A 27,849-nucleotide genomic window follows, 5' to 3' on the forward strand; every position below is an offset into this window, starting at 1 on the left:
GTTTACTTGTATAATGATTGCATCTCGGTGCAGAACACACACAGTAAGGCATAAGCTCCTTTATGAAATCACAAAGTGGAATGCAGATTTGCCTTTCTGCTACTTGATCTGCCTTTGAGAAACTCATGCTCTAAGAATGCAAGTATTAAATGGATAGTTTGCAACTTTTATACTTGCATTAAAGATCTTGGCTAAACTGCTGCTGGCTCAAAAAGCTGTTCAGCCGGGAAGGAGATGCTGTCATCTGCTTTACATGTTCCAATGTCTGGAACTGCCAGGAGGAGTGAACAACTTCTGCAGGCTACACAAGGTCTTTAATATGACCTTGATTGGTTATGCTGAGCTTGCTCAAATCCCATTGGAGTCTGCTTCAAGTTATGAGTAGATTTAAGCAGGATGGACATTAAGCTCTCTGTTTAGAAATCAAACCTGCTTGGTGAATATGCTTAAATGTCTGGAGTGCTGGAAAAAACATGTGAAATGCAGCTGTGAAGGTATCTAGGCAGTAATGCTTAGTGATGGATTCTTCTATTACAGGAAGGGTACTAACACCACTAAAATAATGACTGATTCCACAAACACATAGCTCTTTTTTTTTGTGTTTCAGGCATGTCTTTTACCTGAAAGGCCAGTCCACGGTTGCAACAGTTCTCTGGCTTGTCCGCTGGTCTGTTGCATTGCCTGCAAAGACAGATGTTTCTCAGTGATTGCTTTTGCATATTTTGAAACCATGATTCTACATGGCACTTGTCAAATACAAGAACAACATACACGGTATTCTCAGGATAAAAGGATATATTCAGTCCTGTAAGACAGGAGGTGCCTGAAAAACACTTTGATTAAACAAAAATTTCAACACCGACCAACCGTCCCAAGGACACAATATTTCTGAACAGATTATTCCTTGCAGACAAATGGGAAAGTAGGTGCTTTAATTTTAAAAAACATTTTACATATTGTAGAAACTAGTCTGGGTCTAGTATAGTGGATACATGACACACAGAAAATGAGGATAAAATGATCCTCCCCGATTCCTACACTTCTTGTTTTCTGTCACATACACAGTGAAATTTTGACATCCTGATTTCCCACAAAGTCCAGTCACTTTGCTTTATTGTTTACATCATATACGAAGGGAGTCTTCCAGTATCATCAGAGCAGGAGCAAGGAAAATATAAGACTGATCTTCTCCTACCGCTCATTTAGAATGTCTCTTACTAAGTTTGTTCTTGTCTCAGCTTCTTGAGCAATAATATAGCCCTATTAGCCTATGTGGGAAATCTTTATTTTGATAGATATCCTGGTCTTTCAGGTGCATATGCACTCCTTGTCCTCAGGGTGATGTGCAGCATCGGGCTGCCCTGACACAGCTGAAACAGGGGCATAGCTTTCAGCTATGCGAGAGCTCAGCAGAATTTAGTTAAATTGTCAGTGGTCCTCAGTACAAATAAACGGATTAACCTACTGCAGTATCTCTGTGATAGTTCAAGCCTTAAAGATATTATTTGCAAAGCTACAGTATGAAACAGAGAGGTGCTTGGCATGTGAAAGTTTGTTCAGTAGAAGATTTCAAGTAAAAAAAAATTCACATTTCATCAAGAATTTTCACCCATATTTTTGTTTTGTTGCAAAATTGAAAGTTTTAAAATCAAACTTTTGCTGCTTCTTACCAGTTTTCCATCAAAAACTTTCAGCGTCAGCCAAGAATTTGTGGTGTTCTCCTTTCAGAGACTAAGAAGATATGTTTTACAGAGAACTCTTTACTCAGTAAAAGCCGAACCAAAACATAAATGTTGGAAGATTTTCATGGTCCCTGATAATAGTGTTTCAAGTTAATGTGAATTATCAGCAACTCAGCAACAGAGAGCTGTATTTTCATTAAGTATGTCTGAAATGCTTTTAATTCCAGGCTGTCTTTGAAGTAATAGAGGGGGTCGTTGATGGGAATTTAATTAGCAAAAACCTGGATGAAACCATTTTTTAGTCTACTCGACACTGGCCAGAGTATTATTTTACCTGTCTCTTTAGGAAGATGAGCAAGAAGGAATTAGAGTGATCCCTGAATACATTCCTGATTTCAGGTATGTTTTCTCTGAAGCAGACAGGCTAGCTATAAGATCCAGAAGACTTTAGCTCTCCTTTGTCTGCTGTCGTTCCACTTTGTGAACTAGTCATTTTGTCCCTTTTACCTCTCTTTTTCTTGATTTTTATGTTTTTCCTATTAATTTAGTGCAGTCTTTCCACAGAAGAGACTGCCATTTACTAGAGACATGAATGGTATCTAATGCAGTATATTTCTCAGACCTCTGTCAGGACACCTTGGTGCCAATATAGTACAAATTCTAAAAATGGAATTAGCCCTTTATAATGTGTCCCACAAATATTGTCATAAAATCTAGATGGTTTCCACATGGATTTTATGATCACAAAATATCCTCAGAAAGTGGTTTTGGTTAAAGCTTTCTGTAATTCCTGTTCTGGCTTGAGGATCACCTGTTCCTGTTCCGCAGGATGTTGGCCCAGGACAGTCTCCGGACGATCCTGTGGGCCGTCCTGTCAAGCACCAGTCTGGAATTAAGCATGCCACTGGTGAGTTAGTTTACATGGATGACATTCGTCCAGTGGATGGAGAACTTTCACTGGCTGTGGTCACTGTGCAAAGAGTATGTAAGTAAGAAAAAACATAAGAACATAAATACATTAGCAAGTATTTTCTATTCTTACTGTCTGGTTTGGCCATATTATGAGGTATGTATTACAAATGAGGTAAGAATTTATTTACTGTGTGCTTTCAGTAGTGTCAGGTATGGACAGAACAGTCTGCATTAATGCCTTCACCCCTTTTAGTACAAAGAATGTACTGGAACTAGAATTTAAAGAGCTGTTTTGTGCCATGCACACACTGATGCTTATGCCTCCATTTATTTTTTCTCGGTATGATAATCAAAACTTTTCCACTTTCTTCTCTGTGTAGATATCTGAGGTGAGAATACAAAGTGGCTTATGTTTCTGTCCTAAAGTTCAATAAATGACCTGTACTAGAGATATTTGTACCATGTACTATACTTATTTATGTGCATGTACTACTTTCTAGATCAATTGATGCATCAGAAGCCCTTCAAGTGCCAGGAGTAGTTGATGTAGGTACAGCAAGAGATGTTCCAGGGGAAAATGGCAAGGATGAGCAAGCATATGCAGAAGATAAGGTATTTCTTGCTCCTGGAAGAGTGTCTGGACCTTTTGCTTGAGTTATTTACAAAAACGGAAACTGAGTTTGCAAGTATCATCTTATTGCAATGAAATGAAAATAAATGCAAGAGCTATTAATGCAGTGCCAGGCAGGCAGGGCTGAACTGAATTATCATTCCCCAGTGAGAAAGAAAGGAAAAGCTGTCTTAACTTGGGGTTTAAATGAATTATCCATGATTCCTTAAGGGCTGATAAATGACTGATTGTCATGGATTCTGAGAAGGTACAAAATAGCCCTGGCATCTGAGATTTTCAAAGATGAGACAAACAAAATCAGAACTGCCCAGTTGGAACAAATATGAAATTCATTGTCAGATTATACACTAGAATATGGCAATGGGAGACAACACTGTTTCTTGTTGAGCATCAACAGAGCTAAGAAATTTGTAGGATCTGTGCAGCCAGCATGACCGTACAGAATGTCCCAGGCCTCAGGCTGTATCCCTTGCAAATGATACTGTTGTGCGGTATTTGCATCGGGGCAGAAATAATTCCTTATGTGTTGCTCTTACCTCTCCATTCCTTCTCGTCTGAGTTTCCTTCATTTCTCGGTACAGACAAGGAAAGCAATCTGTGCCAGATGGGGTTTTACTTGACCAGGATCTGGCCACCTCAGGATGAACACAGGGGAAATGTTCGTGACGACTGATGTCAGAGCATTTCTAATGCCAGAAATGTTGCAGCAGATGAAAGATGCTATTAAATGACTTCTCATCTAATAAAGGTAAGTCTGCACTGGGATATTATTTTTGGGGAAACAGACTATAAGCAGATTCTATTTCCACAATATGCTCTCTGTACAGGAACTTAACTGTTCCTGTGGTTTTTTCTTTGGGTAATACACTGGTGTGTTGCAGGTGATTCGTGTTGGTCAGGTAATCGTGCTGTGGTTGCAGAGTCAGGCAAAATGGAGGGCTGAAAAGGTGAAGATTGTATATGAAGATCTAGAGCCAATTATGGCCATTAAGGTAACAATCGGTCCCTTCTTCCTTGCCTGATAGAACTTTTAAGTCACCCCACTCACTGTTTACCTGCTTTTACAGAGCTGGTCATCTTACTGGTCATCTTACTACCTCCAAGTTTTACTCTAGTTTTAACCTGTAAGGGTAGCGTAACTAAGCGAATGCTGGGTTGGGTGATTGCACCATCGCAAATGCCTGTAGTCCTGGCAAGAACAGGCAGCGGAAGGTAAGCAGCCTCACTGGAGATACAGCTTTACTTTAAGATGACCAATTGAATAAGACAGAGGGATCAAATGCAAGCTAACCAGTTATGCCTGGATGAAAGAATTTCTCCGATAAAAGCTAAGGTTCTTTTCAAGGCTTCAAATGTAATCTCTCATACCTCTTGTATGTATAGATAAGGAATGCTTATTAACTTTCCTAAACAGATATATTCAGGGATCAGGTTTTCAAAGCATGCCTACTGAAAAAAAGAAATACCAGAATTGTTGTGTTCCCCATATTGTGAGTGGCTGATGCAGATCACTTAGAATACCGTGGAAGAACACCAAAGGGCACTTCTTGCTTTCTTCTGAAAAATTACAATTTAGCTGAGAGGTGTGACAACCTCTCTGCTAGGCCAGACAAGACAAAAGAAAAGATTCACATCCAAGGCAGTGGTTTATGGGGATAAAAAAAGAAATGGGGCTAGGGATGACCTTAATTCAAAAGTCATGGTTATGCAGGTGACCCCACTTTCTCCTCCTGAAGCACAGTGACTTGCTCTCTTTATACACCTGATAACTGGTCAAGAGCTTTAGTCAAAGGAACCTTATACTTAACACCTGGTGGAAATTTGGCAGCTGTGTGAGGTCTAGAGAGAAGCTTACAATCTCTAGGTTAGCTTAGTGGTTTGCCCTTTTGGGGAGCAAAGAACTGAGTTGCGATTGCATCACTTGTCCTGTGTCAGCGTGGAGGGTATAATATTGCACGTTCTCGTATTCAGTCCGATAGACATCACTGGTTACGTGCTGTGTGAGAGTTTGGCACCGTTTATTTTTTAGACAGTAGTTAAAGGACCTGTGCTGGCTGCTAATAGACAGACTGCTCTACAGCCTGAAGATAGGATAAGGGCTGTTATTATCATCGCTAGTGAAAGAGCTTGTGTTTTAACTGCAGAAGAGAAGGCCTGCACTTCTGGACCCAAGGGACTTTATTCTATGTCAGATGTGAGCAGCTTTTAACTGATAATTCTGTCTGTGCAGACAACGATACTGAAGTATTTATAAGGTTATCATCAGGATCTGAGGAAAGAAGGAATTACTACAACTGTAATAGCAAATCTAGGAGCTAACGGCACAGCAGGTATGGTATTGACAAAGGTGTGAGATTAAAACTGTAAAGCCTCATGAACTTTTATAACTTCCCCACATAAGAGAAAAAGACACCTAGTAAACATACGGAAGCTCCGACAGTTACTGAAAACCAGGTTTATTTGCAGGAATGCACAAATGAAAGAGGGGTCAAATGTGCCTTTTGGAGTAGAGTGATCTTTTAATATATATTGTGTATATGTATGTGTACAGCACCTAACACAAAGGCTAATCAAGATGATAATAAAACCCAGACATTCTGGGCATAAATTTAACACAGTCATAATTAATGTTGATGATGCCTCCGATATACATATCAAGTAAATTGTACAAAACGGCTTGTCAAATCTGAATCTGGAATGTCTAATCCATTTGAAAGTGAGAACAGGGTCTGGGCTGGCAGATTTTCTGCCCGTTACGCTGTATTTAAATGAACAAGAATGGCTTGACAGCAGCTTTGTCTAAAGCTGTTCTGTGAGTCTGATTGTTCAAAACTTAATCGATTAAGACATCAGCCCTTCAAAACCAGCCGGTTTACTTCGGCAGGAAGCTGTACGGCTCTCGCTAAGTAGCGATGATCGGGGAAGGGATGTAACGTGTTGACCGGCGAGTTCCCCTCCAAAAGCCGTGTTTCCTTGCTGAACAAGTGATTCTGAGCGGGGAGTGAAACCCTACAATACCGAGGCCAGGAGCCACGCTCCCTTCGGTGCCGGCGGGGCCCAGCTCCCACCCCGGGTACGGAGCGCGGCCGGCGGTCAGTGCGCCCGGGGCCCGCAGCGCCCGCCTCGGGGAGGCGGGGACGGGCGGCGCCGCTCCCCCGAGCGCCGGGGTGCAGGGGGTCCGGCCGGTCCCGCTTCGCCCGGGCACATCTCACCGCCCGGCGGCGGCGGCAAGCACCTGGCCGGCCCTACCGCGCTAGGGCGGGCGCCGGGACGCCTTTCCCCTCCGGAGCGGCCTGCGTTCCGTCGCCCGGCTTTTGTACCCGGCGGGGGCTGAACTCGAGCCCCGCTGAGGGGCTGCGCGCAGCGGGACGGTCCGCGGGCAACCGGGAGCGGCCACAGCACGCCAGGCCCCGCCGGAGCAGCGGAGCGGAGCTGGGGTCGCCCCGCCACCGCCAGAGGGCGCCGCGCTCCCCCCCCGGGTGCACCCACGGGCACCGCCGGCGCGGGGGGGGGGCGCCAGGCCGCTACTGGCCCGTGGGGGTAGATGACGAACGCGCCCGCCGGCGGGGAGGCGGATCGGCCGGGCAGCCCCGCGGGCGGGGAGGGGGAGCGCCTCGCCGTGGGCCCGCAGCGCGGGGCCGGCCGCGGGGAGCAAGCGGCACCGGGGAGGGCCGGCCTCCTTCCCCGGCCCCTTTCCCCTCTGTCCTCACGGGCGGGTTGGTGCGTCCCGGGCGGGGCGGAGCGCGCCCTCCCGTCTTCCTCTCGCGTTGGTTCCGCCCGCAGAGCTCTCGTCGTCGCCGCTGCCGCCGCTCCCAGCCGCTGCTCGCGCCCGTCTCCGCTCCGGGCCGCTCGGGCGTTTTCTCTCTGCCTTAAAGTCGGTGAGGAGACGGGCCCCGGGCGGGGGGCGGCTGCGGCGCGCCGCCGGCGGGAGGCGGGGGCTGGCGCGGCCGGATGGGGCCGGCTGCCGCCGGGCCGGGCCTAAGGGCTGCGGCGCGGTCGGGGCGGCGGGGCGCGCTCCCCACCTGCCCCTGCGCGGTCGCGGGGCGCGGCGGCTCCGCGCTGTGCCCGGGCTGGGAGGTGCCGCCGCCGCCCGGGGAGGCCCGTGGCGTTACGGGGGACCGGGATGGGGCGGGCGCCCCCCGCCAGCCGAGCTGTGCCGCGGGGAAGATGGAGGCCGGGGAAGGGGGAGGCCGCGCGGCGGGCGGGCTCCGTCGCCAGCGCCCTGAGGCGTGTTCCTGCTTCCTCGCAGGGTGTCTTTTATGAATAATCAAAAGCCGCAGAAGCCGACGCTATCGGGCCAGCGTTTTAAAACCAGAAAAAGAGGTAAGCGATGGGCGGCGCGCGGCCTGCGGCCCCGAGCGCCCTGGGTCTCTGTCGCTAGGCGAGCCGAGGCCTGTGTGCTCCGCTGAATCTTTTACCGGAGACCGTGCCAATTACAAGGGCTTGAGGCTAACTCTGGGTGCCAGAACGTTCTCTGCACAAATAAAAAGTACTTAGCAGTAAGAATTGTAGCTGAATTTACGGTGGTAACCTTGGCCTGATAGATGGTCACGCTAGCGCTGTACCGAGTGTGCGCAGCCGGGAGGCAGAGGCGTTTAGTAGCCCCGGTGTACGGGCAGCTCCAGCGCAGGCTTGTCGCAGGGTAGTACTTGGATCTAAGGAGTAACGAACCCGGTAAGAATTTCAGCCTTAGCCACTGGGTAAAAGTTATATTGTGCCCTTAACGCTCTAAGAATACCTGATTTGAATTTAAAAAACCCTCACAAAACAAGAAACCAAAACCGCACATACCCACCCACTCCTCCATCCGTACAAACAAAAAAACCCCCTTAGTGTGGGATGTGCAAGTGCCTAGCTCTGTATGCACAGTTATTCCTGTAAGAAGAGTTAATGACTGAAGAGGTGTGATGAGTAATTTAGTTTAGTATCGTGGTGGTGTTTTTCTTAAAGCTAAAGAGGAAGTAGGGACAGCTCTTTACAGTTCTGTTTAACAGTGTTTTACTAATATGCTAGCAGTTTTCCAGCTCAAAACTGACAGCATTAAGGATGGCGTACATACCAAATGACTAATGAAGTTGTACAGCAGTACATGTACGTGTTTACCTGCAGTACCTATTATAATGTTAAAGCACAAGCACCTTGAGAAACTGTTGAGAGAGTTGGATTTAGTCTGTCCAGCCAATTAAATGCTAGTGTCCTGGGGTTTCGTCTCTCTTCTCTGTTTTTGTTTGTTTAAACATTTAACCATAGTTTGGCTTCCAAGCAGCTCTGTGGTAACAGTGAGCTTTGTGGATCTGTCCTGGAAGATAACTGATCGAGTATTTCCAGACTTGAACCCGTTACCAGCTTGTTGGTACTTGCACTGAGTGTAGTTCCTTACGGAAAGGTTGCTAGCAGATGCTAACCAAGCTGGCTAGGCAATTGTAGACAGCGCTCAAAGTAAGGTCAGCAGCCGAGTGCTGTTTCTTTGGAAGTCTTTCTTCTCGTGGCTTACATAGTCCAAGGACAGACTGAGATGAGTGAAGCTGAGGACCTCTTCTATTTAAGGCTTTCTGTTAGTTACATGGGTGGATTTGTTGCGTATTAACTATGCCTTACCTATAGTGAAAACAAGGCTATGAACAACTGATACATCTCAAATGTGAAGAAACGTGTTCTGCTTTAGCAACAAAGGATGCTAAACAGATCTGTAGTTAATAGTCCATCACTTCATATTTATCTAAAAATAAGAAGTTGGCTCAGATTTCTACTTTTCTTCCAGGCACTTGAGGAAAATCAATTCTTTCAAGCTCATTTTACTCTGTATTTTGAGGAGGAGGTGGTCTTCATAGCCAGAAAGCAAGTAGTGTTGGTTAGCTGTAACATGATGATGGTGTGCAGCCTTTTGGTCAGAATATTTCATCCAAGACAGGGAGAGGCCCAAAGGGCTGAAAAAGGTACATGATTAATGGAGCCAAATGTACAAAACTATAGGGGCAGGCATTAAGAATTGCCTTCTAGCAATGTAGCTCGGCCTCTGTTTTTGGAGGGAAGGAGTGATCTGACATGTGAACGGGGGTATAAAAATCGAACTGAGAAGTCAGGTAAGCTTTATTAGAGCCAACCAATGATCATCACAAACAACTGTTCTCGGTGAAAGTACAGTTAAAAATTCTATTGGAGGTAACTAACAAATGGTTTAGCTTTTGATAGCCTTTCTTCAAGCCTTGAGTGAATAGGGGAGTGAAAGCAGGAAAACTTCTTAATGAATTTCAATGGCCCATATAGCTGTTTCAGCTACACTGTTAAGCCACTGTTTGTGCTAGTTAATACCAGTTGTCAGGCTCGTCAGTGCAAGTTTGGTTTAGGTTGGGGTAGTTTTTGGGGTGTTGTTTGTTTTTTTTTTTTTGGTTTTGGATGGGGTGTTCTTGGTTTTTTTAGAAGTGAGATTGAAATTACAAACTTTAAAAACTAAACAGCTGTTTATGGCAACTTAATTCAACACTGTCTTTACAGATGAAAAAGAGAGGTTTGACCCTACTCAGTTCCAGGACTGTATTATTCAAGGTTTAACTGAAACTGGCACTGACTTGGAGGCAGTAGCAAAGTTTCTTGATGCTTCTGGTGCAAAACTTGACTATCGCCGCTATGCAGAAACGCTTTTTGACATCCTGGTGGCTGGTGGAATGCTGGGTAAGTCCTGTTGATGGGGTTGCTGTCAGCTTTTATTCACTTGACTCTACAAAAGCTCACTGTTTTCTTTCAGTGCAAATACTCCGCTAAAGAGCCCATTGAGCAAGTAGAACAGGGTTTAACTTATCTGTGGTAAAACTACCTGACCATCTTGGTGACTGACTGAGCATTCAGATTCCTGTAAGGAATACTCTAGTGTAGTTTTGCTTGAGTCAGTTTGCATTCTTCAAAGTGTAGACTGTACATATTGGGCTTAAAGGAAAATATATTGGATTTTAGTGTTTTTTTGTTTTTTTTTTTTTTTAAACCAGGAGTGGAGCTTGACTCTGTAGTCAGGTTCACTTCTGCTGATGTGAAATGGCTGAGTGCTTGTTTGAGGTGTGAGGTCTGTTGTTGGAAGACCAGCAGAGTTGCCCTGAAAGAATCTGACATGATCCTGTGCTTTGTGCGCCCTGCCCTGTTATTTTGGAAAGCAGTATTGTTTACAGAAGAATTGGATGCGCTTAGTCTTAGAAATGCTATTACAAATCCTTTGTTGTTGACAATAGTGAAATTGTGGGCTCTAGCAGATATGGGGGAGAGAGAAATGAGAGGGCGGTTGAGTCGGCAGAAAACTGAGGAAGTGAAATGTGTGGTGGAAAGTCTTGTAAACTCACATGCCCGCTGTGTGTAAAGAGCAAAGAGTGGAACAGATGCTCACCAACCAAGTAAGAAGCAGATGAAACTAAACAAGGTAGAAAAGTAAAAAAAAAATAAATAATTGGTACTTCTAGATTTTTTCTAGATTTTAGATTTATACTTTACATTTCCTACTTGACTAAATGCTGTTTAGTGAGAAGTGGTTCAGATGGCAGGGACCCATTTAAAATAAGGCTGTGAAGAGGACCCTCTGTGGTGTTCGCCTGGGCTGGGAGAGGTCCGTCTCAGATTGTAACATTTGTTAGGCAGTAGTTGGGGGTGAGGACTTTAAATGAGAAATTTAGCAGTTGTAGGAGGTTTTCTGTAACCTAGCAGAAATAGAATTCAAATTACCTAAATGCCTGGAGGGAGGAGAGGAAATACCTGACTGTGGGCCACAGTCAGGCAGTGAATGGCAGTTCTGTAGTGGGGGTGGCTGGCTTGGGAGGATGCATCTGTTGCCTGTTGAGGAGGTCCTTGCACTGATACCACAGAAATGGCAGGGGACTTGCTCAGACAAATGCTGGAAAAGAAGGCTTTCAGAATGGTTTAACTTACGTGCCTGCTTATCCCAAAGCTGTGTATTGGAACAGCGTTATGCAGACTGAAGTTAGCTGTGATGTTCCTTTTGGCAAGAGTCTCTTGCTGATGTTACAAGAGCTGGTAGTACCAGTAAGTAAACTTATCTGACACGTGGAGCATTAGTACGTGAAACTGTCAATGTACAAGTCATTACAGTCTGTGGGTTTACATTCAAGAGTCTTAAAGCAGTGCAGACTGTGTTAGGAAGTGTTCCTTCTAGGAGTGAGGCTGAGAAGAAGGGAAAAATGCAATGCTGCACTAATGGAGATACAGAGATCCTTCACTGCATTCCCTGACTGTAACAAGGTAACAAGTAGTGAAGTAACTAGCTTTGATCTTCAGACAAGGCCAAAATAAAAACTGGCATCCTGTTGCCTTACCACCTTTTAATATTATTGCCATTAATGCTTATCTCTATCTTTAAGTCGCATTTCTGGCTAATATGTAACAAAAGGATCTCCCTTACATGTAGAATGGCATAGAAATTGGTGATGAGATATTCTGACGCTGGAGTTGGTGACTTGAATTTACCCAAGTTAGTGAAGTAGCCTGGCTACCAGTCAAATGCTTGCATTAAACTAAAGAGGAATGGTAAAATAGCATTTTCTAATTAGCAGCTAAAAAGCTGAAGTGTCTTTCAGGACTAAAGTTTCAAGCTCATCTCTGGGACACTGAATTTTGAACATGCATGTCTACGTGTTTCATCTCTTGTTGTGACTTACTGTTTAAAATACACCTGCTAACAAAGCAGCACTACTGCAGCAGGCACTAAAAGGACACTTGCTAGGATTGAGCAGCTTCAGTGGCTTCCTTTAAAAGGGAAGAGGAGCTCATACAGTCATGTTAACTTAATCCATACCTTAATACAAGATGTGTTGCCAATCTAGCAGTAAGTAGGGGAGGCAGAATATTTAAATGTTCATGTCTAAGCTGCTGATTCAAAAGTTCCACTACAGCAGTGGAGCGGATGGAAATGTAGGGTTGTCTTCAGGGATCCAGTCATTCAGTTCACTGTGAAAGGACAACGCGTTGCATGTTACGGGTACTGGAATTGTTAATGTGAGGACCACTCAGTACTCTCACTGGGGAGTAATGCCACTAATGCTGAAACCCTTCTTTAGCCCCAGGTGGTACCCTGGCTGATGACATGACACGCACAAACGTCTGTGTATTTGCAGCACAGGAAGACCTAGAAACCATGCAAGCGTTTGCTCAGGTTAGTTCTGAAATAAGTACTATTTAACTTAAACTCTTTGGTGGTCAAAAATGAAATGTTTGTGTAGTTGGAAGTTTAGATAAAAATAATGTATGGCTTTAAGCAGCTTACTAGAAGAGGTAGAGTAGCACTGTTGTAAGCTAAAAGTGCTCTAAAGAGTTCACACCAACTTTACTGAACTTGATTTTTTTTTTTAAATTTCTAATGAAATGATAGTTCAGAGCAAAAAATAATATAGTCTGTATCTTTTTAGGTTTTTAACAAGCTAATCAGGCGTTACAAGTACCTGGAGAAAGGCTTTGAAGATGAAGTCAAAAAGGTACGGAGTAGGTTCTTAGCAGCAGACAAAACAAACCTTGAAATTCTGCTAGTTAATCACTCTGTACAGAAGAATTGCATAATACAGTGGGTTATCAAAATACAACCCTTTTAAGGTTGTTACTGGAACAGCAGCTAGCTTGTATGATTAGTGGAGAAGACTACTGTGAACTAGTGCTTCTGCTAGTTGAATAGCTTGACTGAAAGAAAAGTGTCTTAACATGGAGGCAGTAGCCAGTTTAGTGAGAGGAGGGTGGTTCCTCTTCCTTCCTCTTGCAGTTGCTGCTGTTCCTGAAAGGGTTCTCAGAGTCTGAGCGGAACAAGCTGGCCATGCTGACAGGTATTCTGCTAGCCAATGGGACACTCAATGCATCGATTCTCAACAGTCTGTACAACGAGAACTTGGTTAAAGAAGGTAAGTGTTGCCCAGCTCCTCCTTTAGGGAAGGATGGGGGGGGGACAGAACTGTGACAAGCGGGTGGGAGGTGTGGTGACAGTACATTCTTGCAGCTCAGTAGCTTCATCTCGTGGTAGTTACTGCAGGATTAGCAGAAGTAAACGTTTTGCCTTGCGGCCTGGAAGGTCTTGCTAAGACTTTAGAGAACGAGCCATTTCCAGAGAGCCTGCGCGTAGGGCGTCTCTGCATGACGCTGGGGGCTGCCATCACTGGCCTTGCCCAGCGAGTACTCTATTTTGGAGAGGTGTCTTGCAGGATGCAGAAGGCGTGTCATGTCTTCAGGCTCCTTCCTAAATTACAGCAAGGAGAGTTGAATTTATTGCGGGGAAGCCTTCGTGATGCTGAGTGGTGGGAAAAGTCCAGTGTGCCGGAGTCCGCAGTATCCTCAGGTGGAGGCACCGCAGATTGTGTTGGGGCTGCCTCTGAGCACAGCTGCTGCTGCTTTGAGCAGGGCTGTGACAAACTAGGTGCCCGGTACTCTGAGGCCTTATGATTCCCATTGCTTTGAATTTCAGTAATAATAGTACTGTTCCTGTTACACAGGTGTTTCTGCAGCTTTCGCAGTCAAGCTGTTCAAATCATGGATAAATGAGAAAGATATTAATGCAGTGGCTGTCAGTCTTCGTAAAGTAAACATGGATAACAGGCTGATGGTGAGTACCACCAAAAGCGCTGATTTACTACTTAAGCCAGTTTAGTAAATGGCATTTACCAGGAAAGTACTCAACATGTGTTTCTTTTGTGAAAGAGTTGGTGTAAACTTTGTTTTCAGGAACTCTTCCCAGCCAACAAACAAAGTGTTGAACACTTCTCCAAGTACTTCACTGAAGCAGGACTAAAAGAACTTTCCGAGTATGTTCGGAACCAACAAACCATAGGAGCTCGGAAAGAGCTGCAGAAAGAACTTCAGGAGCAGATGTCACGGGGAGATCCGTTCAAGGATGTAAGTACTTGTAACAAGATGGAGGTGCTTTTTTTTTTTTCTTTTTTCTGTAGGAATTTGTCTCAAATCATCTGAAATACAATAGCATTTAATACTAATCTGAAGATACATGCCTAATTAAATACTGAACTTAAACACTGAGCTCTCCCTAAGAAGTAAAGTTACGATCAAGGTGTTTTGCTATTGGCTTCATAGTCTTTATGTCGTGAATCCTACTGTATGATCACAGGGGTTGTTTGTGGTTCTGAAGGCTTCTGGGTTACTCTTAGAACAAAGTTTTAATTTGGCTTTGTGTTGTATGTGGTCTGTGTGCTGACTCTTTGATTCTAACTGCCAGATAATCTTGTACGTAAAGGAGGAGATGAAGAAAAACAACATCTCGGAACAAACTGTGGTAGCCATAATCTGGTCGAGTGTGATGAGCACAGTGGAATGGAACAAAAAGGAGGAGCTGGTAGCAGAGCAAGCCATTAAGCACTTGAAGGTATTGTAGCTTGAGTGAGGACTTCAGCACCCGTTGGATAGGGCTCGGGCTTTCCTCTTGTCTCCAGCTCCCTTTCTGAGTGAGTTTGAACATACAGCCCCCCCTCACACAGAGACAGCGTTAGACAGGGACTACTACTCCTTGTAACGGTGGTATTTATAGTCCACGTTGCTGAGGGGACAGCGGTGTGACTTCTGCAGGGGCGCTCTGAGGGGGGGCAGGCATTGCCACATGAAACCAGTTTAGGCAGGTGATACACGCGGTGCTCTGTGTGCGCCAACCTGTCCTTCCCGTTACAGCAATACAGCCCTCTACTCGCTGCCTTTACTACCCAAGGTCAGTCAGAGCTGACTCTTCTGTTGAAGATTCAGGAGTATTGTTATGACAACATTCACTTCATGAAGGCCTTCCAGAAAATCGTGGTGCTCTTCTATAAAGGTAACTTCTGTGTGGGGTTTTGTGGGGTTGCTCTTGTTTGGTTGGGGTTTTTTAAAGCCTGTATTTGCAGAAGGCTTCAGTCCTGCTAAGACCTTTAGGGTAGGTCAGTGCTACACCATTGCACTTCATGTGCTGAAGAATTTTCTACCTTTGGTTTGCAGAGGTGGAGCAGTGAAACACAAAGGTGGATGCAGCTGTCCTTGGCACGTGGGGAAGCACTCCTTTAGCCAAGGGTGCTGCCTGTCTCTAGGCTTTAAGAGTTGTGGTAGATCAAAGCTGAACTCAGGTTTTAGAGGCTCTTTGGCCAATCACATAGGGAAAGACGCGTGACAGTGTGTTCTTAGTGCGCTCTCTGAACATTGACTGTAAATAGCCAGAGATGGTGGCCACCAGGGTGCCGTGGGGTGCTCTAGGCTCTCTTAAATGGCTGTTATAAGGTGTTGGGGCAAAACATGCTGTATGCCTGTGGGAACATCAGGAAACACGTTAAACTGAAGATCATGTTGTACTTGTAAAACTAACCTAAATGCTTCCTGTGGTGTACTTTGGGCTTCAGGGAATTTGCATCTGTCCTTAACTGTTGACTGAAGCTTTCCTTACGAGCGTGTCGCTGCAAATAGCTACAAAATACTCGAGCCTGTTAGGGGGCAGTGCTCAGGAAACCCCCAGCAGCCACTCTGAAGTGGGTGCCGATTGTATGGGTGCAGGTGTGTCCAGCCATACCCAGGGAAGGGGCCTGTGGTGCTGCTTCCAGGGGAGGAAGCAGAAGCTGCCAGTCAGGGGCTCTCACCAGCTGGCATTCCGTGGTGCACTGTGTTAATTCTGCTCTTGGACATGTTACAGCTGAAGTTCTGAGTGAAGAACCCATCCTGAAGTGGTATAAAGATGCACATCTTGCAAAAGGAAAGAGTGTCTTTCTGGAGCAAATGAAGAAGTTTGTTGAATGGCTCAAAAATGCTGAAGAAGGTAAGCAGCAGCTCAGTTTACAGGCTCATTTTGGGAACCTCTGTGTGCTGATGCTTTGTTTTGGGCATGCAGGGTGGGAACTGCCCCTCTGGACTGGGTGGTGGTGTCCCCCTCTGTGTGTCCCCCGCCCCGTGCAATACAGGTGGAGGCGTTGTGCAGGGCAGCAGCTGAGCTGGGGGGGGGTGGGGTGGGCTGCGGGGGGCTGGGCTGCTGGCTGCCAGTTCCAACCGTCTCTCTGTTCCAGAGTCAGAGTCTGAAGCTGAAGAGGGCGACTGACCTGCAAAGCACTGTCCTCAGTAAAGCAAACAGGAGCTGTAGATAGTGTCATGTCTCACGTGTCCTTCTGATTCTTACATCCTACCTCCCTGTATCAAGCATGATATAAGGGCTCTCATGGCAATTTACATTAACCGTTTTCTATAGTTACTGAAATACTGGGTTTAGTTTTTAAAACTATGTCTTACGTAGCTTACAGGAGCCATTATAGATTTGACTCTTAATCTGCATTTTGTCCTTTCAGTTATATTCTACCTCCTGTATTTTCTACTGTAATAATGTAATTTAAGGCCTTCCACAACAAGATTAATTTTACCCTTCGGGTTTTCTATCTATTATTTCAGTAGACATGATATGGTGAATGAGATTTATGGCAGTTCTGTTTGCAAATTAAAACTGTAAAAAGCCTCTGAAGAGGCCATGGCTTGTGTGCTAACTTGCTGTGATGCTTGTCTGTACCACTTGCTCCCAACAACCCCATCCATCGGTGGTTGTCCGTCTGTCTCCCCAAGGACTTCATCTCTTCACCCTGCTTCCAGCATAAAGCAGCCCTCTCTTCCTCCATTCCAACTGCCCTGCTCTAGGGAGCTCTGTGTCCTACCGGAGAGAAGCTGTTCTGGTGGCAGCGAATGGCAATGATGGTGGGGGACAAGGGAGGCGTGTCCGAGCCTGCCTTGCAGCCAGGGGCAGTCGCGCCACCGCTCTCCTGGAGAGGAGCCCGCAGGCAGCTGCCCGACAGCTCGCTGGCTGAGCAGCTTGCTTGCGCCAGGGCTCGGTGCGTGCTGCTGGGGGCAAGGCAGGCAGAATGCCACCCTCTCCCTGAACTTTACAGACTCCTTCATGCTGGTAGTTGACACGTCAAACCAAACTGTTTATCTCTACCCTGAAACTTTAAGTTCTTAAATGTAATTCTCAGGACAGCTCACAATTCAAGGATAATTCATAATTTGGTAAAAGTAAAGAATATACTGTTGTAAGCTAGTAAATAAGCATTAACTGAATGATGGTAACCAGAATATGCCTACTAAAATAAAAAAAAACAAAACAAAAAAACCCAACAAAACACACCCTCCCCCCTTGTGATCACAGTGCAATCTGTTCAGTACTACAGTGATCTTCCTTACTTTGTACCTTATTTTTAACCAAATAAAGGCCATCCTTATCCAATAAGGGCTGTGTCTGTTCTCTCGCCCAAAAAGGAAGCATCAGTGACACTTAAAAGGGTGTTTGCTATTCCAGTGACAGTTGAATAAAACACAATTGGTAACACTTCCTTGCTGGTAAGTAGGCGTGTTTTCTAGAGGGTGCTCTTTTTCTTCTTTAGAAGCGCACATATGCTGAGATCTGTGTTTACTGAGCAAATGTAACCAGGTGCATCGCTACCTTTTTCTTAAATAAGTTTTATGCCAGCAGCTGGATTTAACTTCAGTATCCAAAGAGTTACAATACAAAATAAGGCTCTTACAAATTAAGTGCGCAATAAGTACTTTAACACTTTCTGTGTTTCTTTGGTGTGCTGACATCTGTGTCAGCCTGTTCCGCTGCAGGAGACAGCGCCCTTTTCCTCTGCTTCAGGGGGGAGAAGAAAGGATGTTTCAGGGCTTCTTCAAGAGTGATGCGCTTGGCTGGGTCATACTCGAGCATCTTCTGAATGAGGTCAAAGAGGTTCTCGTGGTCAGAATCATGGCAGGTCATGAATTCCTTCATGAAGAAAACAACAAAATGCATTTCTTTTTTAATTTTACTTTTAACTGCACCTAAAGCTCCTCTTCCCCAAAAGCATTTTCCTTCTGTCAGCCTACCTTCAGTGGCTTACAGCGCCTTGCGACGTATCTGCCAGCAGAGCTGTGCTCATCCCAGTCCAGCCGGTCATGACGGAAATACTTGCGTTTCCTTAAACAGACCACAGTTTGTTACTCAGAGATTCTGTTCTGTCCCTTCAATAGAAGTTTATTAGCATGTTCCTTCACAGCTTGGGAACACTCCTCAAGAGTGGACAGCTTGTTAAATAAAGCAAAAGGATGAATCTGAGTTTATTAAACTTTAAAAAATGTGCTGCTAAACCAAATCTGAAAGTATTTATAGTAGTCCAGTATGGAAAACCATAATTACCTGGTTTTCTTTATCATATGATTTGGCAAGGGCCCCAGTATTTGCTCCATCATTGCCAGGTGTTCTTTGCTGTCATGGGTCTGCAGGGAAGTCAAGACAAAGTTTTAGTAACTTCTAACAGTGAGCAACCACCACACCCTGGCCTTGCTTCATTTTTGACTGTACTCTGCAAAGAGTAATCAATTTCAGATCAAGGAAAGAAGAGAGGCTCTAGTCATCAGTTCCTGAAATAAGTTACAATATACTGGAGGTTTTTTTCCCTTGGCCCTACCTTTTCTTTCTTTGCTAATAAATTTGGAGTTGCAGCAATACGGTCAAGATGACAGAATTCAAGTATTTTGAGTAGTGTTTGCTGGTGGTGACAGATAAAGCTGCATCTGTTACTAGTGTGTAAATTACTGTAAGTTACAAATGCTAACGGGGTGATCCTTCCTGTCAAGCTGCTGCCAAAATGTTTACTGAAATCAACCTGTAGGGACCTGCTGAGAAAGTTCCTTTGGGCCTGCGTCTTCTGTTCTCTTCGACTCAGCATTACAGAGAAATGCAGCTGAATTTCCTGCACAGACCATTCCCCTTAGTCCCCCACCTCCCCATAGCAGATTTTCACCAACCTGAGGAGCATTACACATGCTGTGTCATTTTGAGGTTCACTGTTACCTACTGGAAATACTGTGAATCCCAGGTAGTACTCGATGAGGATGCATCCTATGCTCCAGACATCACATGGCTGTGACCATCCCAGTGCTGTGAAAAAGATCCATGTTTGTACTAGACTGCAAACAGTTCAAGCAAGATGCACAACACTTCTGTGGCACGCTTCAACGGCACACAAAAGCATCTCGGGTGAAAAGATCAGCCTAAGAGGCTGCTACTGACCTAGGATCACTTCAGGAGCTCTGTAATGTCTTGTAGACACCAAGGTGCTATGATACTCGTCATCGTACGTTGCGCTCCCGAAGTCCACAACTTTGATGTCTGGATTTTTTAGTGTGCGTTCATCGCATTTCTGAAATGAAACGCAGGAAGATAGACGCAAGTGACCAAATACACCCAGATAGTGGCTGAGGGGGAGGTGGGGAAGAGGACAGCAATTTACCAGTTTGGGGTTATACTCTTCTACGTAGTCAGATTTCACAAATAAAATGTTTTCTGGTTTGAGGTCTGTATGTGTCAGCTTGTTCAAATGCAAAACTGCGAGGTAACAAAAGAAGAGTTAGCCAATTCCACAAAGCGCATTTAACAAAGCAAGGAAAGAAACGTACTTACAGTTCACAGATTTGCAGATCTGATACGCCATCTGTCTAATGTGGTCCAGCCGAAACGGCAGAAAGCCATTCTCTTTAATAAAGTCATAGGTGCTGAGCCCCAGCAGCTCAAAAACAATGCAAACATGTCCATAGTACTCAAACCATTCTAACATCTGGACACAGCGACTGCAAAGGCAGGAAAACGCATGAATTGCAACAGGAAGTTGCATGATGCTGAGCTACGTACGACACACGTTACAGAAAGCGATGCCACAGAACTTCTAAAGCCAGAACAAAGCGCAGTCAGCTTTGTACACTTACTACGTATTGTTGGGATCAGATGCATTTAAATGCGCCAGGACTTGTATTTCTGCATGAGCTGCTTCGGAGTACCTATCAACATTTTTTACAATTTTCACAGCGACATGTCTGCCTTCCCTGCAAAGACAGGTTCCAACAGTCATTAGAACAATGAGTAGTTTTAACTAACGATGTTCAGTAATCACTATATACATTGTTTAAAAGGGCAGCAACCTCACCAGGAAAAGGTCGGGGTTTTTTTTAAGTACATACTGATGTGACATAACCAAGGTTCGTCAATGCACAAACAGAACTAAAATTTAATCTTTACATTTTTGAAAACATACTTGATGATACCTTATATATATTAGTATTACTCTTACAGGTTAAAAGCCCCATTTACCTCCCCTTTCTGTTTACATGTACTGAGCTAATACTGGAGTAACTTCCACACCTCCACACCTCACAGCACAACACGACTGTCAAAAATGACAAGCCGCCTTCAGCCGCTCCAGCAGCACAAACTGAGGTGTCGCACACCCTGTGCAGTGACTACAGCCAGCCTAGCTTCACACTGTTCTGCACGCAGTGAAACTGCCGTCCAGCACAAAATCCCTTTATTTGCAATACAGTCGCTGCTAGAACCCAAACGGCACAGCACCGCCAGAGATACTTGTAAGGCAAGCTACGGGAGGTCAAGAGACTGTACTGACTGTACAGACTGGGGGTGGTACAGACCCCAGGACCGCCCAGTGTGGGGGTGCAGCTTCACCCCACGCTGTCTAGGCCACCCCCTCCCCATCAGCCCTTGACCTCTACCAGGCCGCGGGGCACCTGCAAAACCTGATACAATCCCAAAGCACTTCATGAACAGCACTATGGTAGCAGCGGTAAGAAAAGTTACACGTGGCTTTAATTACAGACTTACATTTTGTGATCAATGCATTCCACTACTTTTCCAAAAGCTCCTTCACCCAAAGTAGCAACGATCTCATCTATAAAGACAAGAACTCTCAGTCACAGAAGCTGTGAAGTTACTCAGGTTTTTTTTTTTTTAAAAAAAGCAAACAAAGAAAACCAAAACAAACAAACAGATGAAGTACTATCACTGAAGCTATTCTAGACTGTGCTGCTTTAACTTGTCAATGTCTGGTTTGAGAGGTGTTATTGGACAACTCTCATCAAGGTACATTTACAGGCATCTCGTTCTAGTAGGTTCATTAACTTCATTTACTACTTGGGGGGGGCAGGGGGGCAGGGGGAGGGAAAAAGAAAAAAGGAGTGTGTTTAAGTTCTACAGAAAAAGAGTAACAATCCCCACCCCCAAACAAAACAAGTCAAGACAGAAAGAAAAGACTTCCAAAGCCCCCTCACATCTTATGCTAAAAGAACTTATTCTATCTGAAAAGTTAATAAATTTTGAAAAATATTCTATACATCTTGCACTTAGTACGTCTCCACTCTGACAGATCAGGTGACCCTCCTCATCATCCTCTACACTCCTGGATCTTTTCCTTCGATGACTCTTCTGGAACGGCACCAAGATCGTCCAGCCAATCAATAAACCCGAGTGAATTCAGGTCAGAATACGAAATTCATTCAGCGGGGAGATATTCAGGCATTCAGATACACGCCAGGCCACAAACAGTTGGCAGGAGCAATTTCAAATTCAGTCCCCGGAAATTCACAGGGCACATAGTTTATGTTACAGGAGAAAAACATGGCAAGGAACAGATTTTCAGATGAGATACTCAAAAGTGGCAAGGCAACAAAAAAATTACAACACAATTGTTTTTCTTTTAGAAGATTGGTTCACCGTATTTTACTCTAGGATTTCAGTGCCCGTATTTTCTTTTTTTAAAGCAAAAGGATTTAATAATTATCTTTTTTATATCTATGTATGTATATATATAAAATAGCCTTGTGGCCAAATTAAAATACCCACGTTAAGTAACTGAGATTACATCATTGGTCGGAGTATTTCATACAAATTTTTTTTAAAAAATCATAAACAGCTTATACATTTACTTTAGGCTGTCTAAGCCAAAGGTCTTAAAACTATAAACCCTATCTTCAGCTTTTTTAAGAGTTAACATATATTTAACAAAGATCAGAAAAAATGCCCTGTTAGTGGGCAGATATCATACATAACTGATTCCACAGATTTTTTCAGTGATACTTAACACATCTTACTGTATAAATAAAAAAAATAAGAATAGTAAGAACCTGACTTGCTATTTCAGTGATACTTAGTCAAAAGCCGGTTTAAAAACTTGCGCTTGAATTTTTCAAGTAGGGCTGAAATAAATGCTTGTTGTAAGAAAAATTTTGAAAGCATCAAAGTGATGCCTGTATTTCAAGTACTCCAATTGATGGTCACGATCGCTTGATCTGCTCAAATATGCCCAGTGAACGTACCGCAAGGCTGTGTTCTGTGGTATCACAGGCATACCCGCAAACTGCGTTTTCACTGAAGGAAATGAAATCCTAGCATAAAGAATTTATCTACTAGTACTAGCTAAAGGAATAAACTATCAATATTATTGACAGAATAACCCAAACCCCCACACTCAATTACTACCACCCAGATAAGAATCTATCTTCTTAAAATAATAATGAAAAAAATTTCCTAAATTAAAATTGGTCACTCCACCTGTGAACGATGATGATGACAGGTAGTGTGATGCGTCTTGTATTTCGTTTTGTAACTACTCGTCCCACTACGACCTGATGATCTGCTGCTGTGATGCCCCATATCACATCCTTGATTGTACTCGTTTCTGTATTCTTCAACATAGCGTCGTTCACGATGGTCTCTTTCATTTATAGATTTGGTTTCTGAACGTGTACTAGAAACAAAGGACCAAATAAACTTTATTAAAATAATTCTAGTACCCCTATAAGACGGCTTTTTGTTTTAAGCTGTAAGACACCTCCGAATACATTATCAGATGACCTGATGAGAATAACAGAAATCTTAAAAACACACGTTTGCTGGCATCAGAAATGAAAAAGTTACAGTTACCTGTCAGGAAGCTGGGGAAGATCCCGCCTGCGGTGCCTGCTCTCCCGTGCACGACCGACCGACCTCTTCCGGCTCGTATCGGCACTATCGCACCCCCGGTGGTCCGGGCTTTCTCCGTTACCCCAGCCGGGATGGTTGGTTCGCCTGGAATGCCGCATCTGTGACAGGGACATTTTGCTCTTTGAATTACACCCCGCAGACAAACGGTTCGTTTCCAGAGCCATGAGCTGCCAAGCTAACACTACAAGGAAGACCGCGTTCTCCCTCAAATACCTGATTGCGGGTTCCCCCTGCTCTTCCTACCACGCTGTTTTTTACACCGCGAGGTTCTCCGGCTCGGTCCCCGCTAAGGGCACGCGGGCCGGCAGCCCGCCCCGCACCGAGGGCCTCCCAGCCGCCGCGCCCGGCGCCCCGCGCTCCCGCCTCGTACGGCCCCCGGCCCCGCCCCGTGCGGCGGCCAGGCCGGGCCGCGGGGCTCCCGCTCGCCCCGCCCCGCATCTCGCTCCGCGAGGCACGTAACGTGCTGCGCGCGCCCGGGGGCGCCTCCCAGCCCCGCGCCGATCGCAGCCGCCGGGCGCTCCCGTTCCCGCGCGCCCCCCCGCCCCCCGCCGCAGCCGCGAAGCCATTTTCTCCCCGCGCGGAGCAAGGCGCGGGCAGAGAACATGGCGGCCGCACGGCGAGAGGAGCGCCCCGGCCGCGCCGCCCGCCTGCTCCGGCGGGGACGGGACGGGCCGAGCCGCCGGCCGGCCGGCCACCCCCCACCGGCGGCAGGCAGCACTCGTGCCCCCGCACCGGGCGGCGCCCCTCGCCCCGCTCCGCTCCGCCCGGCGGCACGGGGCCGCAGCAAGCGCGCGGCGCCCCACCTCCACCTCCACCTCCGCCGGCCCCGGCCGCCGACCCTCACCCCGCAGCCCGCCACAAAATGGCGTTGCCAGGAACGTTCTGGAGCGCGCTGTCGCGTCACAGAGGCGCGCCCGCGGCGTCACCGGGGGGCGGGGCCGCCAGCCCAGCCCGGCCCAGCTCAGCCCGCGCCCTCGGGCCCAGCCCGCCCGGCCTCGCCAGCGGCACCGCGCGGCCCTCCCCCCGGCGCGGCGGCCCGAGCGGGCGGCGCGGGGCCGGGGCCCAGAGTCCGGCCCGCCGTGCCGCCGCTGTTCACCCTGGGTGATGGCGCACCTCACCGCCTGCTTCCCCGCAGGGGCGGCGGGAGGCTTCCGAAGCACGTAGTCGGCTGTAAATCAACAGAGCCTTAAAGGGCCACACGTGACTAACAATTTCTTTGTAAATCACCGGCATTAAAAAAATCCAAATGGTTGAATGCCATTTCTCGTGTCATCTCATGCCCTGCCCCCCTGTGTTTTTTCCCCCATGTCTTGTATCTTTTACTAGCTCCCAGTCATGTTTTCAGATCCAAAACAGAACATAAACAAAACCAGACTAAATGCAACCAAGTGCACATTACCGAAACCTCGGAATGAAGAACTTATCGACCCCACTGTGATGTAGATAAGCAGCCACTTCTTTATTGATGGCCGGGTGCGTGAGCGAGTCCCCTCAACACACACCAAGCTTCAAAATCAGACACCATATATAGAACTTATTCACACATATTCATCAAGTATTCACGCATAACCATAGTATTTCCCAGAAATCATTAACATACTCTCCTCCCATATGCGATTCTGTGCAGTAGAGCTTAGAAAGGTCCAGAAATGGGTCTGGGGTACCATTTGGGTAGGTGGTGTATGAGTCGGTGGTCACGATCTCCCCCTGCCAGAATTACCTTTTACTAAAGTTCGCTGTTCCAGTCGACTCTCGCCACTTCCCATTAATCCTATATTTCGACATCTCAATACACTTCCTACATACGGAAGACTAGTTAACTACAAAGAAACCTTTCAAACCCTAAATTTATTACCTAAGTTTTAAACACTGATTCTAGCCCCTTCTTCTGGCCTTGGTACGGGACTGTACAAAGGATTTCATAACAGCTTTTACTGTGCAACTATAAGTTTCATTAAAATATGTTTCTTATCCCTCTATATTTCTATTAAAAATGATTTTATAAAATCAAATAAATTCAATCAATCTTAACTTATTAGCAAATCAGTAACACACAGACCAGCCTTCCATACCCACAGAATGAAGAAAAACCAAGCTGCGGACCCTCCCGCAACACTACCGCCCTGTTGCTCACCACCCTGCCGCAGCTGCCTGTGCCACACCGCAGCCACCAGCCACCAGCTCACTCAGATGCAGCTCGAGCCTGCCAGCTGCCTCCAGGCTGTCACCTCTGCCGCCAGCCCCACACATCATGCCCGAAGGTCGGCTCCCCAAAAACCCGCAGTAAGCAAACATCTCACGTGCACTCCAATTCATGTGGGGAGAGAACACCCAAGGGTACAGCAGTTCTGAAACACTGCAACAGCCTATACACATCAGCTCCCCCTACAACCCAATGATTTTTTTTATTCTGGGAAGGCTTAAACCTAGTGAAACACTTCCACCCCTGATGAATGACCCTCCTCTCTCTTTGTGCTGTTTTTAAAATCTGTTTTGCCACCTAGCCCTCTGATCAATGTACCTACATTACACGTGCAAGTTTGACACTGCCCATAGATAACGCACCATAGATAACATAAAAATAACAATAAAAAGATTATTTTCTTTTTGCCCATTGCTCTCCAGTTGAGATCAAGTACTGCTCCCACCAAAACGTATTTCCAACACTAGCCTTACCTATGTTTTTTCTAATGCCTGCAGAGGTCCAAGAATCTAGAACATACATGATGAGACCCTCCATCGCAGTCATAACGCAGGATTGTTGTGTTAATGTACACAGTTTTCTTTGCATGGGTAGATTTATTTTGACAGCTCACCTTGTGGCTCTAGTGTTTGTGATAAAGGGCCAAACTGATGGAAGCAAACAGAGGATTTCACCAAGCACAAGCCAACACCACCAAGAGCAGCACTCTGCAACACTTTTGCTACTGGAAGGATTATACACATCACCAGAACTACCTTGCATGTATGCTGTACCCAGTGACTGCCCACAAAAAAAATCACATACTTGTGCAGCTGTGTTACTTCCTACTCTGTTTTGCTTTCTCTTCAACAAGTGCATGGGACCAAACCCACCATTATTTTTCCTGTTGTATTCCAGGTTGTCAAGGAGATCCTGGGAGGGGTTCAGAGCCACAAACAGGAAAATAGGCATAACAATTTTTAGAAGTTGGGATGTAATCCTGTCCCATAAGATCACTCTCCTTTCATTACACAGCCTTAGATAAAAAAAGAAAGCATCTAAATTTAATGTGTCTTCCAGAGAGCAAATTGCATGGTGTCCCTGTATTTCACACATTGTATGTAATAACCTTCTTTTTGTAGAGAGGAAAAAAACAAATAGACCTGAAACTGTTCCCAGTTCAGTGCTAGATGTCAACATTTAAAAGTATTGGTTCCTTTGCACTGTAGGACAGTTTCCAGTACGTCCTTCTGCACAGAAGTGTTAATGTAACAGTTAAACACGCAGTTGCATGTTTCCGTCTACTTGCTCATTCCACTGGTTATATAGAATAGACAGAAAGCACAGAGATAAAGTAGTTAAATCCTTTACTTAACTGACTGAAGTATTATGGTAAAATGTATGAAGTTTGGAGCAAGGGCTGGGAGCTTTCAGCAACACTCCACACAGAACACAGAAACTTTGTCCCAGAGAGAGAGAGTACTAATTAACTCTGCTCACTAAAGCCTCAGTAACCTGTACCTGGCGTACCGTTGCCCTTCTCTTGCAAATAAGTTCCCCTCTTTATTTTAAGCAGCGAAGTCTCAAGATGGGAAATATTCGTCTAAAGCAGATGGCAAGTCAGCTGGACCTGGACCTCCCCAGGATTACAAGGCATATATATGAGAATGGACTTCGCTAAGTGATGTTGACAGAGTCCAAAGAGGACTGGGGGAAGAAGTCCAGAATGGTATGAGGTGGATGCAGGAACTGTGGGTACTCTCTCCTGTTTGTCTCTCTCAGGCACAGTTGGGACTAGAAACATATCCTCTCATCTCTACGTACTGTAGTCAAAGTGAACCTCTGTGAAAACGCATAGATTTTTTCCTGCCTTACGAATATAACCTGATACCCAAATGCATTTTTTTCTTAAATTTGCAACAAAGAGAACATTCTTCTTTTCCCAGTACACCCAAGGTGGAGAACGGCTTTTTCAAAGTGTACAAATCACTCTGTTTTCCCTGCCTATGCCAGTTTATTTTATGCTTAGCCTTGAGCACAGGATCACACACATGTGTATGTAGATATACACGCATGCATTATGTATGCATGTATTCTATTCTTCCTTTTGACCGGTCAATAATCGGCTATCTCTGTACCTCCTTGCAAGCTTTCTTATTTGAGTCCAACGATATCTGGTCTCAAACAAAGACCAAACAACGTACCTCTCTCATTTGTTCAACATCATCGTGGCCACAGTATCTTTTATTATTTTGGGTACACCAGGATATTCTTGATTAGAAGTCTGACCACAGCCTTTTTGTCACTACTTTTTGGTGTGTTTACCCCCTATTGTTTGTGCAATAAAGTGATGAAAAACAACTTACAGTAAAACCACGGTTACCTGGTCTTGATCAACAGCTATGTTAAAGACACAAACACTTACTCTTTCATACCAAAAGCACTGCACAAGCAGCAGAAGCGAGTGTTTCTGACATACCTTTCGGGAAGGCTGAAGAGGTTACCATTCCACCACAGCAGTACAAGAGCAAGCACTCCTCTAAACATGCTCTTTAATCCTCTAGGAGAGAAAGGTTTCATCTATCTATGACACTGCTCCTCTCACCTAGGGGGAAAAAATTGTGTATCTTACTTGGTTTTCTAAAAAAACCCAGTAAAGTAAGGAAGG

The 27,849-nt window shown here is 45.4% G+C and overlaps 2 protein-coding genes across 10 annotated transcripts; one reads left to right on the forward strand and one right to left on the reverse strand.

Moving 5' to 3' along the window:
* Positions 1-6,986: 6,986 nt before the first annotated feature.
* Positions 6,987-17,421, forward strand: BZW1 (basic leucine zipper and W2 domains 1). Of its 2 annotated transcripts, XM_040604389.1 has the most exons (12): positions 6,987-7,103; positions 7,475-7,548; positions 9,721-9,897; positions 12,279-12,373; positions 12,627-12,692; positions 12,971-13,106; positions 13,692-13,801; positions 13,921-14,091; positions 14,429-14,575; positions 14,875-15,013; positions 15,857-15,979; positions 16,224-17,421. In XM_040604389.1, exons 2-12 carry the CDS (start codon positions 7,485-7,487, stop codon positions 16,253-16,255), a joined length of 1,260 nt encoding a protein of 419 aa, XP_040460323.1. In that variant the 5' UTR covers positions 6,987-7,103; positions 7,475-7,484; the 3' UTR covers positions 16,256-17,421. The 2 variants fall into 2 exon arrangements, with proteins under 2 accessions (XP_040460323.1, XP_040460324.1); XM_040604390.1 differs by lacking the exons at positions 6,987-7,103; positions 7,475-7,548 and having other exon boundaries at positions 9,820-9,897; positions 12,279-12,284.
* Positions 17,422-17,635: 214 nt separating this feature from the next.
* On the reverse strand, positions 17,636-27,823 carry CLK1 (CDC like kinase 1). Of its 8 annotated transcripts, none has more exons than XM_040604385.1 (13): positions 27,661-27,760; positions 22,940-23,097; positions 22,568-22,763; positions 21,352-21,442; positions 20,843-20,909; positions 19,936-20,052; positions 19,634-19,800; positions 19,464-19,558; positions 19,244-19,373; positions 19,029-19,111; positions 18,368-18,447; positions 18,058-18,148; positions 17,636-17,956 (listed from the first exon to the last, which is right to left on the reverse strand). In XM_040604385.1, the coding sequence occupies exons 2-13, from the start codon at positions 23,095-23,097 to the stop codon at positions 17,744-17,746; spliced, it is 1,488 nt and encodes a 495-aa protein (XP_040460319.1). In that variant the 5' UTR covers positions 27,661-27,760; the 3' UTR covers positions 17,636-17,743. The 8 variants fall into 8 exon arrangements, with proteins under 8 accessions (XP_040460319.1, XP_040460318.1, XP_040460315.1 ...); XM_040604384.1 differs by lacking the exon at positions 27,661-27,760 and adding an exon at positions 24,118-24,328; XM_040604381.1 differs by lacking the exon at positions 27,661-27,760 and adding an exon at positions 23,844-23,930.
* Between the last annotated feature and the right edge of the window lie 26 nt (positions 27,824-27,849).

The sequence above is a fragment of the Falco naumanni genome, chromosome 8 (assembly GCF_017639655.2).
Source record: "Falco naumanni isolate bFalNau1 chromosome 8, bFalNau1.pat, whole genome shotgun sequence".
Classification (NCBI taxonomy): Eukaryota; Metazoa; Chordata; class Aves; order Falconiformes; family Falconidae; genus Falco; species Falco naumanni.